The 12,859-nt window shown below is 45.9% G+C and overlaps 1 protein-coding gene across 5 annotated transcripts in view; it reads right to left on the bottom strand.

Annotated features, from left to right (window-relative positions):
* Positions 1-12,859, bottom strand: part of TNRC6C (trinucleotide repeat containing adaptor 6C) — a 56,580-nt gene that overhangs the window by 18,253 nt on the left and 25,468 nt on the right. For 3 of the 5 annotated variants that reach the window (XM_065898112.1, XM_065898115.1, XM_065898113.1), the window contains exons 5-10: positions 10,769-10,849; positions 9,409-9,466; positions 7,147-7,289; positions 5,387-5,536; positions 3,931-4,077; positions 1,896-2,015 (exon numbers count right to left, since the gene is read on the bottom strand). In XM_065898112.1, the coding sequence (XP_065754184.1) occupies positions 1,896-2,015; positions 3,931-4,077; positions 5,387-5,536; positions 7,147-7,289; positions 9,409-9,466; positions 10,769-10,849 (699 nt within the window). Of the gene's footprint in view, positions 1-1,895; positions 2,016-3,930; positions 4,078-5,386; positions 5,561-7,146; positions 7,290-9,408; positions 9,467-10,768; positions 10,850-12,859 lie in introns of all 5 variants that reach the window. The other 2 variants (XM_065898114.1, XM_065898111.1) reach the window with 1 other exon arrangement.

The raw sequence follows: 12,859 nt of genomic DNA, 5'->3' as shown, positions 1-12,859 counted from the left end.
TACCCCTGTTTAGTGCTGGTAATGAGGTCTGTCAGCAAATATTTTTCAGTTAATGGAGAGATCAAAATTCTTCTGCTCGATTCATACAAACTAAAAAATAAAAAAGAAATGAGGGGAAAATAAAATTTTTTTTCCCCTTATAAAGATGCAAGTTGTCCAGAATGGCTCAGACCATGTGGCAGGACAGCAGTGATCGGCGGCCACAGAACAATACACGTTAAAGGGCTTGTAGCTACCAGGAGCCACGTGTGGCCTTGGTCCACAGGGAGCCTGAGGTCCAGACGTGGCCACTTCTGCCACACAGACCCCGTCCACGAAGCCAGCGAGAATGATCGTCAGATTCTTCCCACAACGAGGCAGAAGGCCGGATCATTTGTTTCGAAAGTTGGCTGAATACTGTAAATTTTTTCTTTACAACATGGATTTTTTGGGACATTTTGGGCAAGAAGATTTATTGAAATAGAATCCAAGTAGAAGCAGAGATTATACTACTAGAAATGCCTCATTAATCTGTAAATTAGAGAGGAATAAAATACTTAAGTGAATCCTTATAGGCTCTAAAACTTAACCTTAGGATGTACTGAAATATCACTTTACCAAGTTTTCCAGAAAAAAATGTTAAAACAGTGTACATTGTTTTTAAAACAGAGCAGATTAAACATAATCCAACATTTTCTTGGTATCTTTTACACTACAGAGGTCAATAAAAATTATGTGTAAATAAAGGATTCCAGAACATCAGTACGACTGATAACGAGTTCTGTCTCACGTCAGAATCTAGCCGTCCTCTGTGTTATCAAGGAGTGGAAGGCTGTTTTCCTCTGCAGCGACAGCTCTAAATAGCATGCTTCTCAGTTGCTCCCCGCTGAGGTCGGTGGTCCCTTCCTGGCGCTGGCGGTAGCACACCGCCCAGGGGCCTTACAGCATGACTGTGAGGCAGCTTGGCTCCCTTTTCCGAGTGAGGTCCAGTCCCGGCCCGGATCCCGTGCCCAGGGCCCTGGGTACTTCACTGCACTGCGGCTTGTCCTAGGTCACCCCCACCCCACCTGGCCACTACCTGGAACCAGACACCCAGACGGTCAGACGTGTGTCTAACAAACGCTGAAGGGTCAGGACTGAGAGCCCAGGGCTCCCCCGTAAGGAAAGGCTGACAGCATGGTTTTGTCTATTGGAGGCTTTTCTCCCTTCACGACTCCTGGTCATTTTCTAGGAGATGAAGCTGTTGGGCAAGACTTCTAAATAAATCAGGTGTCAACGTATTAAAGAAGGAAATAATATACCAGGCCTTCAGGGGATATAAGTTCAGGATGCACCTAGGGATGCAATGCCATGGCATTTCATGGTAAAAGCAGTAAGACTGCTGAAAATTAAAAATTCAACGTATGTTAAACTATAACACTTGCAAGAATTATTAGGCTACATCAGCCTTCCTCAAGAGGGATTCTGAGAAAATCAAGTCCTAATCTCTAAGGCATCTCATCTCCTGTGTGTAACGAAGTAACTTCTGTCTTTTGCTTCTAGAATGGTATCTGTGTAGACCATCCTTGGAAGAATTTAGAGAACAATCATGAAATGATTTGTTGGGTTCTGTGGTTCAGATGAGAAAGGCTGGCTGAGAGCTAACAGACACCCTAACTGTCAGATCTGGAAGACTGATCACGAAAGGGCCAAAGAATCCACAAAGCTTAGTGGACACACCCTTAAGTGAAGAACTTCCTAATTCTTTTAATAGTTTACAAACTTCATGAAAGTCTCAATGACATTCCCTGATGTGAAGAAAAGCGTTACAGCGACTGCTTTTCTTCAGTCGGCGTGCAGGTTGCTGGCACATCCCCGAGCTCACGGGGAGAAGGCTCTTCCTCTGTCCTAGAACCCGAGCAGATCTACCCACTCACCAGCTGCAGCTGATAGAGCTGGTTCAACATCGTCATATGCTGAGGATTAATTGGCGAGGTTAATAGTGCAGGGTTGAGACCAATGTTTTTTGCTGCAAACTGCAAAAGCTGTGCTTGAACCTGTTAACAAAAAATGCACCATTAGACATGGATTCTCTATTCAAACATCTACTTGTCTGTGCAGCTTTTTGAGATTCAAAACTGAGTAAATAACAGTTATATTTGTCTCAGTGAACTTCAAAAGCCATTAAAAAATTTACAGACATTTTAACATTAGTAGTTTACATGCTTTTGTGGATAATATGAGAGGAAGAAAGGAAGGAAGGGAGGGAGGGAGGTAAAGGCAGATGGCAAGAAAGAGATTTCTTCCTCCAAATATTTTAGTTACGAATTAACTTTCTAGGGCTCTGGGTTACTCCCATCGGTAACTGGTTTCACGTTCTGTCGAAATGAAGCTAAGCGGGCATCGTTTAAGGGTGGGAGACAGCGAAGGCGTGGTCTCCGGGAGGAAGTTCGAGCCTCCTCAAAGGAGGCCAGTGTCTGCGTCTCACACAGGTGCCTTGGACTAGTCCCCGCAGGAGCTCAGCAGATGGCACCGCAGCCATCTGACCGGGGGGCCTTGTTCCAGGGCAGGCAGGGACCCCTTCTCAAGTTGACACGTTCGGGAAGTGGTCTCCCCCTGCTCGTGGGACCAGCCATTCCTCTCGGGGGGCCCGGCTGCCCAGCCTCCCATGTGGCATGTGCCCTGGTGTGGCCGGCCAGCCCGCCCTGACCGCAATGGTCAGCCTGCCTCCCTGCCCAACTGGCATTCACTGCTCTGAACCCTTCAGGGGTTTGGCACCGGCCAGCTCAGTGTTTTCCACGGCGTGCGCTGTACGCTTATCACAGCAGTTACGCAAGATGGTTTTAGGTAGAGCACAGAAGAGTATCTTTTACAGTCGTCTAACGTGTATTAGAAAAATGTTGCTTTTTCTCTTTACGACGGACATGTTCAGTTTTAAGAATAAATTTATCTAAATTAAGAAGGCAAGTCAACTTAAAGAAAACACATTACGTAACAGTCGTGGGAGGCACACAGATGAGTGACGTTCGGGACACGCTGGCTTGCTGTGTGCGGAAGGCTGCTCTCTGTCTCCTGGACCTGTCTCTGCTCCTGTGCCTTAGCTGGGGTGGCCACATCACTAGGCTTGGGCAGTGGGACATGAGTGGAAGTGGTTTGTCTCTCGCTTTCCCTCCTGTCATTGGGCAACGGCCGAGGCAGAGCTGCTACTTTCTGCTCCGTTGCTTGGGGGCGAATTACTTGTCTGTCTCACCCGAGCATCTGTATTTCAGGGTGTCTCTGAGTAGCAGCTTCCAGTGTACCCTGTTTAATGCATTTCACTATTATTTTACCCAGATTTCAGCCATCTCAACTCAGTGCACAGATCTCTGGTCAAACAACTGTGGAGGAGTAATTACGTCCAGCGAATTCTATGATTTACCATTTTAATCTATTACTGAATATTCTTTTAAGCGGTAAGGACTGTAACACTGTAATTAAAAACTCAGTCCAAAGTCAAAAATTATGGAAATGTTCTAAGAGTAAACAATATTAATATGAGAAGAAGCTGACATTATGCTTTAGAGCTATGCAAAACAATATCCTTTTCCTTGATTCTATTTGCTCTTTTGTTTTAAAACGATCTAATACTAAAGAATAAACTTAACTCAAAAGTCTGTGATATGGACACTATTATATATTGTCACATTTAGTTTGTCACTAAAGCATTACTCAGTCCTTCACTGCTTCTTAGAATTTTCTTTTATGTCCCAAGCAATTTCACTTGCCGCTTTCCTCTCCCACCAATCTAGAAGAATTCAATGAGCTCATCCGAGTAATCTTCTCAAGACCAGGACAGAAGTCCCAGCCCTGGCCTGTGGGGCGGGGGCCCTGGGGGAGCAGCTCCGGAAACGCCTCCCAGGGCAGGAGGGTGGGACGGACAGGTTAACAGGGCGGGCTGACCGGCTCTCAGTGTAGCGCGGACGCGGGTCTGACCTGAGGGGATAGAAACTGAGGCACTTGAGCACGGAGACTGGGCTGGGAGGAGCTCAGGGGCTGCACGGGCGGCTGTGGCGGCTGCTGCATGGTCCTCGCTGGGGCTGCTCCGCTGCTGCCAAACATGCCCAGGTTGCCACTCGGTGTCTGCAGGAGGCGGAGGGCGCGTTACACAGTCTCCCGGGAGCAAGCGGGGGGCAAGGCTGCACCTGCTTCCTGCCGCTCTCAACGTGTACCAGAGGGGATGCTTGAGAAGTGCTGTCTGAACTGGGTACAGATGACAGGAGATCTGCCCGCAAAGCCTGCCTCTGTCTTTAGATCACAGAAGCCGCCCACAGAGCCAGTTTTAAGTGCCCCCGACAAGGCCGCCGTCTTCCAGGAGCAGCAGGCAAGGCTGTGTGGGCACCGTCTGTGCAGGGGTAAAGGGCATCTGTGTGGGGACCACTCACCTGGGAGAACAGGACATTTTCCAAAAGGAAATATAATTATGATTTCAACAAACCTGAAATTGAATACGTGAACAAGTCCAGGCAGTTGACTTTGTGTTAAATATAAGAACTATATATTTGAGTGCTTCTTTCTACTTTCCTGACTGGGTATCTGATCCCCGGGGCCCGCCGGCCAGGCTGCTGACTTCCCGACCGCAGAAGAGCTGAAACTGGCACCGCAGCCCGGTGGGCAATAAGAGATGGCCAGGATCACGCGGATGGGGCGCCACTGAGAACTGCCGCCGGCCACCCCAAATCTCACAGCATCGCTGGAAGAGAAGGCTCAGAGCTGTGTGATGTGAGCCTCCCCCGGGAGAAAATCAAGAAGAGCAGTTCTGTGGATGGGAAGAGCGTGACGCGCTTCCGTATCATTTCATTCCAGGGGAGAGAAGTGACACGAAGCGGCTGTCGATCAAAACCCCAGGTCCCTCCGTTCAGGGACGTCTGAGGGTGACTTTCACCTCCCCCAAGAGTGTCAAAGGCAGGGAACAGTGCCAACATCACTCTCTGAAAACCACTGAGAACCTGCAAGAGATGTCACCTCTGTTCTGGGAAAAAGGGGAGAGTATGGTGTTTTCCTGCAGATCAATGCATTTAAGGTTTCGACTGTCAGGAGAGACAGGACGGCACTGCCTGGACCTGTGAACGCATCGGGCAGGTGAAGACGGCTCTGCGGTCCATGTCATTTCACTAGCAGTACTTTAGTACCAAGGGTGTTTTGGTTACATGTAAAAATAAATATAATTTTGAAGCATTTCCTATAACATGGTTAAATTTCAAGAACTGGATTCAATTCTTGACAGCAGTACATCACTTGGAAGGAAATCCTTATAATATTTCAGCTTCCTTTACATATTCAGTTATATTTTCAAATGCAGGCATTAATTAAAAATAAGGTTTGTGTGTCAAACACACTTTCTTAAAGGCAAGTGAGAGAGACCACGGTGGCCCTCTACCAACAGCCTTACCTGTCTAGAAGAATTCAAGTTTTGCATGCCCAGCCCTGAGGCAATCCCGCCCAGGGCCTGATTAGGGAGTGCACTGTTGGAAAGGGGGAGCTTCAGGCTTGGTGAAGGCAAAAATGGTGAAGTCGTGGGCTCTTCCACGAGGCCGCCATCCTGATTGGGGAAAGAAAGCGTGAGCTGTGCGCAGTGCCCGTCCGCACACAAAGCACAAGTTTCCCGGGACACAGTAAGGGATGCGGATGAACAAAGAATTAAAAGATCAAAAATGTGTGGACAGGAAAATGGAGAAATGGTCAAAAGGAAGAGAGGAAAAAGAAAAAAGAGAAACAGGATTAAGATGCTGTTTTCATTTTAACAATTATTTTACAAACACATATCAGCTTATAATATTCTCATCACTACTGACCCTGCCTATGGGTAGGAATCAGAAGAGAGACAAACACTGTAAAAAGTCTTACTTGGAAAACACTTTACAACCATTTTCAAATAAACAGGCTCCTTTTGAGAAGTTATTAGCAAGGCTCTAGGTATACATTAGGTTGAAATCTGCTGACATTCAAATGTTTTTGACCTACAAACAGCGATTTCATATGGTTTAACCTAATAATAAGGTAAATTATAAAACAGACAAAAATCTTGTTATTATTATTTTTTTACATTTATTGGGTGCCAGGTCCTTTGTAAATTTATCTCATCTAACTTCACAACAAACCTGCAGTTATTTATTGATAGACTGATTGATTGCCATGCCATGTGGCATACAGGATCTTAGTTCCCTGACCAGGGAGCAAACTTGTGCCCCCTGCAGTGGAAGTGCAGAGTTTTAACCACTGGACCACTAGGGAAGTCCCCAAACCTGCAGTATTATTTCACATTTTAAAGATACGGAAATAAGTCAGGGTCCCACAGTTAGCAAATAAAAATACAGGGTGTGGAGTTAAACTGGAATTTCAGATAAACTACTAATAATATCTGAGAATAAACATGGTCCAAAAATGATTCATCGTTGTCTGAAATTCCGATTCCTCTGGGCACAGTGGCGCCGGGCAAGGCGAGGACTCCACTGTGTGGAGTGCTGGCAGAGGACGCTGCTAATCGGAGAACAGACGAACTCTCAGCTCTTCTCCTATGAGCTTGCTTTTAGTCTGTTTGTTTGCTTTAAACTTGTCCTTTCTTGCTTCCATTTTTTTTTCAAGGATGAACATTTTGATTGAGTTTAACGGGATGCTGTTTCCCCCCTCTGAGGTCACACCAATCTGGAGAGGGAGCATGACGATACTAAGGGGAATGAACCGGCGACTACACTTGCTGAAACATCTAAGGGGATTTTCCCACAGACCCCTGCATGTTCTCTGAAGTAGACCATCCAAGCAAGGGCCATGAGACATGGGTGCCCATGCCTAACCACTTCTAGACCCTTTTTCCTGAGATTAGACATGTAATACATCATTTCCAGTGGGAAGAACTGTGCATATAAAGTAAGACCGTAAAACAGAAACTTGATGGACCCTCGTCTATTGGACAAATTGAAGCAGCCAAGCTCACCCGCTAACATGAAAATCAGTTTTCAATTTCAGTATTTTTATTCCTAGTCCCATCATATGAACTATAACACAACCTCTTTTGAGTTAAACATTCATATATATTGGAAAAATGGGTAAAAGTCACTTAAATATTATAGCCCAATAACTTTTTAATCCAACACAGTGAAAACGAAAAACACCTCTTGTTAAAAACAAACAAAAAGCCACCTAAACTCATACCTTGTCCAGGAAGGTGGGGCGGTCCGCGGAAGACTCTTTGGAGATCGGTGGGCGGCAGCCAAGGGGCTTGGTGACCATCCCATTGTAGTCGGTCACTCCCAGTCCACGCTTGTCCACATCCACCTTCTTTTCCAGCAGAGCGCCTGGGGCAAAGCAGACAGAAACAGCGCTTGAAACGAGATGCCTCGGGGGTCGGCTGTGAGTTCTGAGCACGGACGGGCACCAGCCTACCCCCTCAGGGAAGGAGTTGAGACGCTCACCCCCAGAAAACAGGGGCCTCGGGTTAGCTCTGGCCCCTGCTCCTCGTCCCTCGCAGCCACGCCGGCCACCTCTGCCACTGTGGGGCTAGGCCCTTCCTCTCCCCTGGGACTTGTCGCCTCTTTTTCCAAAGAGGGCCCTTCCCTGGCTGCCCCGCCTCATGGCCATCGATTTCCACCTGCTGAGTCCCTACTGGCTGTAAGGACCTGTCCGAATGTCGGGGATACAGTACAATGCAAACCAGACAGAGTCTGTCCTTGTGCTCTTCCAATTCAGAGACTGGTGTTTTTTCCACTCCCTCTGACTCTGCGCCGCCTCGCGGCTCTAAGGAGGCGGGACTAACTCCCTCCAGCTCACACCGATTCCCTCTGTCCTGGCAGCTTATACCACCCATTTGGCATTTGCATGTGATTATAAAGTTGATCCTCGGGCTTCCCTGGTGGCGCAGTGGTTGAGAGTCCGCCTGCCGATGCAGGGGACGCGGGTTCGTGCCCCGGTCCGGGAAGATCCCACGTGCTGCGGAGCGGCTGGGCCCGTGAGCCATGGCCGCTGGGCCTGCGCGTCCGGAGCCTGTGCTCGGCAACGGGAGAGGCCACAACAGTGAGAGGCCCGCGCACCAGAAAAAAAAAAAAAAAAAAAAGTTGATCCTCATTATTTGTGAATTCCGAGCTTGTGAATTCACCTACTTGCCAAAATATACTTGTAGCCCCCAAATCAATATTATGGCGGTTTTTGGTCATTTGTGGACATGTGGGGCAGTGAAGAATTTGAGCCCCCGACACACATTCCCAGATCAGGCTCTCACAAAGCGACCGGTGTCCTTTTGTGGTGCACTTAGGGCTATCTCTGTGCTTTTTGTTGGTCATCACAGTGGTCCCCATGGTCCCCAAGCCAATGTGCTGTCTAGCGTCCTAAGCGCAAGAAGGCTGCATGGTGCCTGCTTTGTTCAGCAGCTCCTGCAGCAGCACTGCCCAGGCGGCTGAGTTCAGCTGATGACAGGGCAGTGCAGCCGGAACAGGGACAGAATGTCACCACCGTGTATAAGGCTGTGTGGGGGGAGCTCAAGTAATGTCTACAGTGTGAGATGAAGCTTCAGAAAAGATGGAAAGCGGCTAAATTTGTGGATTCACAAGATGATAACTTATTTAAAAAAAGCAAAGCTCACGGCATTGGTGTGAGTCAAAAAGGGAACAAAATCTATGGTCACATTATCCAGGGTCAGGAGGATGTTCAACCCTTCATAGCTAATACTTTATTATAAAGAAATATGGCACATAATTATTTGTGAGAAATACATATTAAATACGGTGTCTTTAAACAGAAACACACATAAAACAAGGTTACGTGTTGACTGGTTGACAAAAATGCTGTGGCCAGAGGCTTAGACGATCTCAACCCTGTATGTTCCCGAGGAGCAAGGGTTTAGTACTTCCTGATTCAGTGTCTGCAGGGACTTTATAGGACGTAAGTACCACGAATGATGGGAATCAGCTGTATTTTACATGTAAACATTTAACATAATTGATATTATTTTTAAAGCAATTCCAGAACTAGGGTTGCTTGTTCCTTGACAGTAACTCTCGTCTCTCAGCCAGCAGGCGATGCTCCCGTGGGGCCCTGAGCAAGCCCTGCCGGGCGCGGCACGAGAACAGCTCACTCAGCACCCAATGAGGTGGGCACGTGGTCCCAGTGCCTTTCTCCAAGAGGGTCACTATCTCCCCACTCAAAATAGATGGAGATAGAAAAAATTCATCCATTTGTTGCAAAAAAAAAAAAAAAAAAAACCCAAAACAGAAAAAGCAAACGTCGTTCAATGTGGTGTTTGGCCATTTGTTCCCAGTGCCCACCAGCCCTGAGGGACCGGCCCCGTGGCAGGTGCACATCCTGCGGGTGGTCTTGTCTCCCCAGCGCGTATTCAACCATTAACCCACGACTCTGAACATCAAAACTCACAAATTGGTACCTTTAAAAAAAAGTGTACTTTAGGTATGTCATCTTACTTACTCATGGCCTGGTCAAGATTCATATTATTACTCTTCAAGGCCTCTTCAGCTGGCTCTCTCTGTGGAGGGAAACAGAGTTTTCACTAGGACTGCGTGTTAACAAAAGGAAAAGCTTGTAAAGAGCTCTATCACTATTAACTCAGGGAAATGATTGATATTAACCTAATATTGTTAGATTTTGGAACTAGAAATACTTTTCTTCCGTGTGGTTAGAGAGAAATGTCTTCTAAATAAAAAATACTTGTAATAAGAAAATGTACTGAATTGATTTTTAGAGGGAAGAACTTGTATTTAACATTTTAAACCCCAAATGTCCAGTGCCAGGAGGGTCTTATTTCTGACTCTGTGGTTTAGCAGGGTGAAACCTCTCCCAGGGCAGCTGCAGGAAGTCACGGTAAGAGTCAGATTCTAGGCTCTGCTGTAAACTACTTTTCACCAAAAAATGTAAAGACAACATAACACAAAACACGTAGGTTCATTTTGATAATTATCTCTCTGATTGAAACAGACTAGTCTCGGTGGAGGCCAAAACCAGGCTGGGCATGGTGTTGAAGCACTGCAGGGCCAGTGTGGGCCTATCACCTCACCCGTGGGGAGGCTGGGCCCCCGGCCGCGCCCGCACAGGGTCAGGGGCCTGCACCCCACGTGAAGTACGTGGTCCCCTGCTCCAGTCTGGGGCCACTCTAGACCCATCCTTTAGGGACATCTGCAGCAATCAAAAGGCAAACACTCATTTGAATAAAGATTTGGAAAGAAGACATTTGAAGGGGCTATGTGGCAGATACTGAAGGGGCTACGTGGCAGATATAGGAGGCACCGCTCATGGTCTGAACTCCTGCCACTGGCTCTTAGGGACTGAAGAGACCGGGAGGCATTTTCAGAAGAAGACCCTAAGATTTCCAACTCTCCCTACACACGATATGAAACTCAGGAAGCAAATAGGTCTGGTTAGGATTCTTTATCTGGACACGAGGGTTTAGTACTTTATACCAGTTTTCTCTTGAGATCTTGGTCAACGTACTGCATAAACGAGTGAAAACTCACTTTTAATTATAAATGAAAAGAAAATATAAAGCTGTATAAACCAATGAAAATTAAAAATCACACATCATTTTTTATTCTAAGAAAAGGTTCTCACACCTTTCTTGATAGAAATGATGTGGATCTTTGCTGTAGTTCAAAGCAATGATCCCTAAGCAGAAGCGCCCAGGTGAAAGGAGAATTTACGAGTTAGGTTTTGCCAACAATCTCAATCCCCCAAGTCTTCCTTCCGTGTTACACATGACAAAGGTGGGCAGGACACAACAGGGCCATGCAGGGCAGGACACATGGCGGGAGGAGTAAAGTAAGACGCCAGTCACCGGGAAGCCCATGTCTGTGAGTTGTTTGATCAGCCGGGTCATGATCCAGGCCTCGTCCTGCTTGCCAGATGTTTTCATGCCCTAGAACCAAGTGTGGGAAGGAGAAAGTCCATGAGCCACGCTTTGATGCATTTCTTCCAGAAATGGGAGATGCCTAAAATTCATGTTGATTTACATGTCACAGTGTCTCTCTGTTACCGCTGAGCAATGCTGTGCTCCACATCGCCCTGACAGCATCCGGCGGCTCGTGCTATGAAATGCTTCAGGGCGCTTCTGAGGTTGGCATATGTGTGCGATTTATGGACTTAAAAAAGCAAGAAAATTATTTCTTTTCTCCAGAGAATGAACTTAGTTCATCACAAATATGTACCGCTTCCATTATCAAATAATCATAAGAAGTGCTCCCCCGAACACGACCCTATAATAACCACATAAAGTTTACTAAAAATTACATGGCTTTTATGGCTTTTGCCCTTTTATAAGCTTTATTCTAAAAGATGACAAAATACAGGGTGTTCATTCCAACAGAAAAGACAAGATGAAAGGGATCAAAAAAACCTATTAATTTTGTTAAGTATTCATCGTTTATGGCCTGTAGGGTGGAGAAAAAAAATAAGTGGGGAAATGGCGGTGAGGGAGAGGATGAAGACAAAAGGTGGGAGTCCAGTGGAAAGGAAAGGGCAACGAGACGGAGAGGGGGCAGCAGGGCACCGTGGAAGGGCTGAGCGTCAAGATGTGACCCCTCAAGAATCTCCTGCTCTTCTGCAACGAGGGGGATCTAACAATGCGTTACTACCATACACAAAGTATTCTTCACAGTGCTTTCAAAACTGAGCCTGCCACGATCACAGGACGGAGCATGTGGGGTGACTGTAAACTAACAGGCTCACTTTCCTCAAGCAAGTGGCTTCTCTAGAGGTGACTTTAATCATTACTCTGTGGCCAGAGCCAGGTTTGCCAAGAATATACAATATTTTAACTTATCAATTTGGTGTTTCTGGTCCCATCATTAACAGGATTATTTGCCAGCCTGATTGTGAAAAGATTTAATTTGAAGTCTGCAATCATTTCTACTCTTTATGAGCAAAAAGCTGTGGTTTTAGTTTCTGGGTTCTGCTTACTGCTAATTGAATGGTTTTCAAATTGAAAAATTTTTGAACAGATAATACATTCACATGATTCAAAAGCAGAAAAAAGGGGCAAATGGAAGCATCTTCTTCCCGCCCCATGACCCGTCCGCTGAGTTCTTCTCTCCTTACTCATCCTTCCAGAGAATTTTAAATTCAACAGAGGCCATTACAAGTACGTGTGTGCCTCACACTCACACACCCATTTTCTCTTCTCTTCCCCTTGCCCCCCAAAAGCGGGGTTGTGCTATACAGATTCTCTGTATCTTGCCTTTCACTTAGCAATATATTTCACTGATCTTTTCATATCAATGTTTAGTTTCTTTAAAAAAAACTTTAGTTTTTCATAATACGGATGTAGCATAATTTAACTAGTTACCCCATCGATGTGCACTTAAGTTACTATTTTTTTGCTGTCCCTTGACAAGTAGAAGGTCTGTGTCAAAGTGCTGACGCATCGGTAATTTTGACAGATGACGCCACACTGCCCTCCATTTGGGTTACACTAGTTTACGCTTCCACCAGCAATGTATGAGAGTGCTGGCTTTCCTACAGCTTTGTGAAGACAGCGTGTTTTGGATTTCTGCTGGACTGAGAGATGAAAAATGGCATTTCTTCTTGTTGTTTTAAATTGAATTCTCTTTCTGCAAGTCAGGTTCAATATCCTTTCACACGTTTAACAGTGACTTGTGTTCCTTTTCCATGGATCACCTGCTTACATTCTTCGCTTTTGTCTACTGGATTACCGGTGGGTTTAAAAAAAAAAACAGTTTCTAGGATCTTTCTCTATTTATCAGGAAGGTCAGTCTTCTCTATGACTTACAAATATTTTTTTCCCTTTTGACTTTGATGATGAAATTTTCTATCAGGTATAGTTTTTATGTTTACTGAAGTTATAAGCCTTTCATTCCATGGCTTTTAGATTTTGGTCATAGTTAGAAAGGCCTCTTCCTCGCCAAGGTAG

Source organism: Phocoena phocoena, chromosome 19, assembly GCF_963924675.1.
Source record: "Phocoena phocoena chromosome 19, mPhoPho1.1, whole genome shotgun sequence".
Lineage (NCBI taxonomy): Eukaryota > Metazoa > Chordata > Mammalia > Artiodactyla > Phocoenidae > Phocoena > Phocoena phocoena.
The sequence above is the reverse complement of the archived record's forward strand: the minus strand, read 5'-3'. Positions and strand labels throughout refer to the sequence as shown.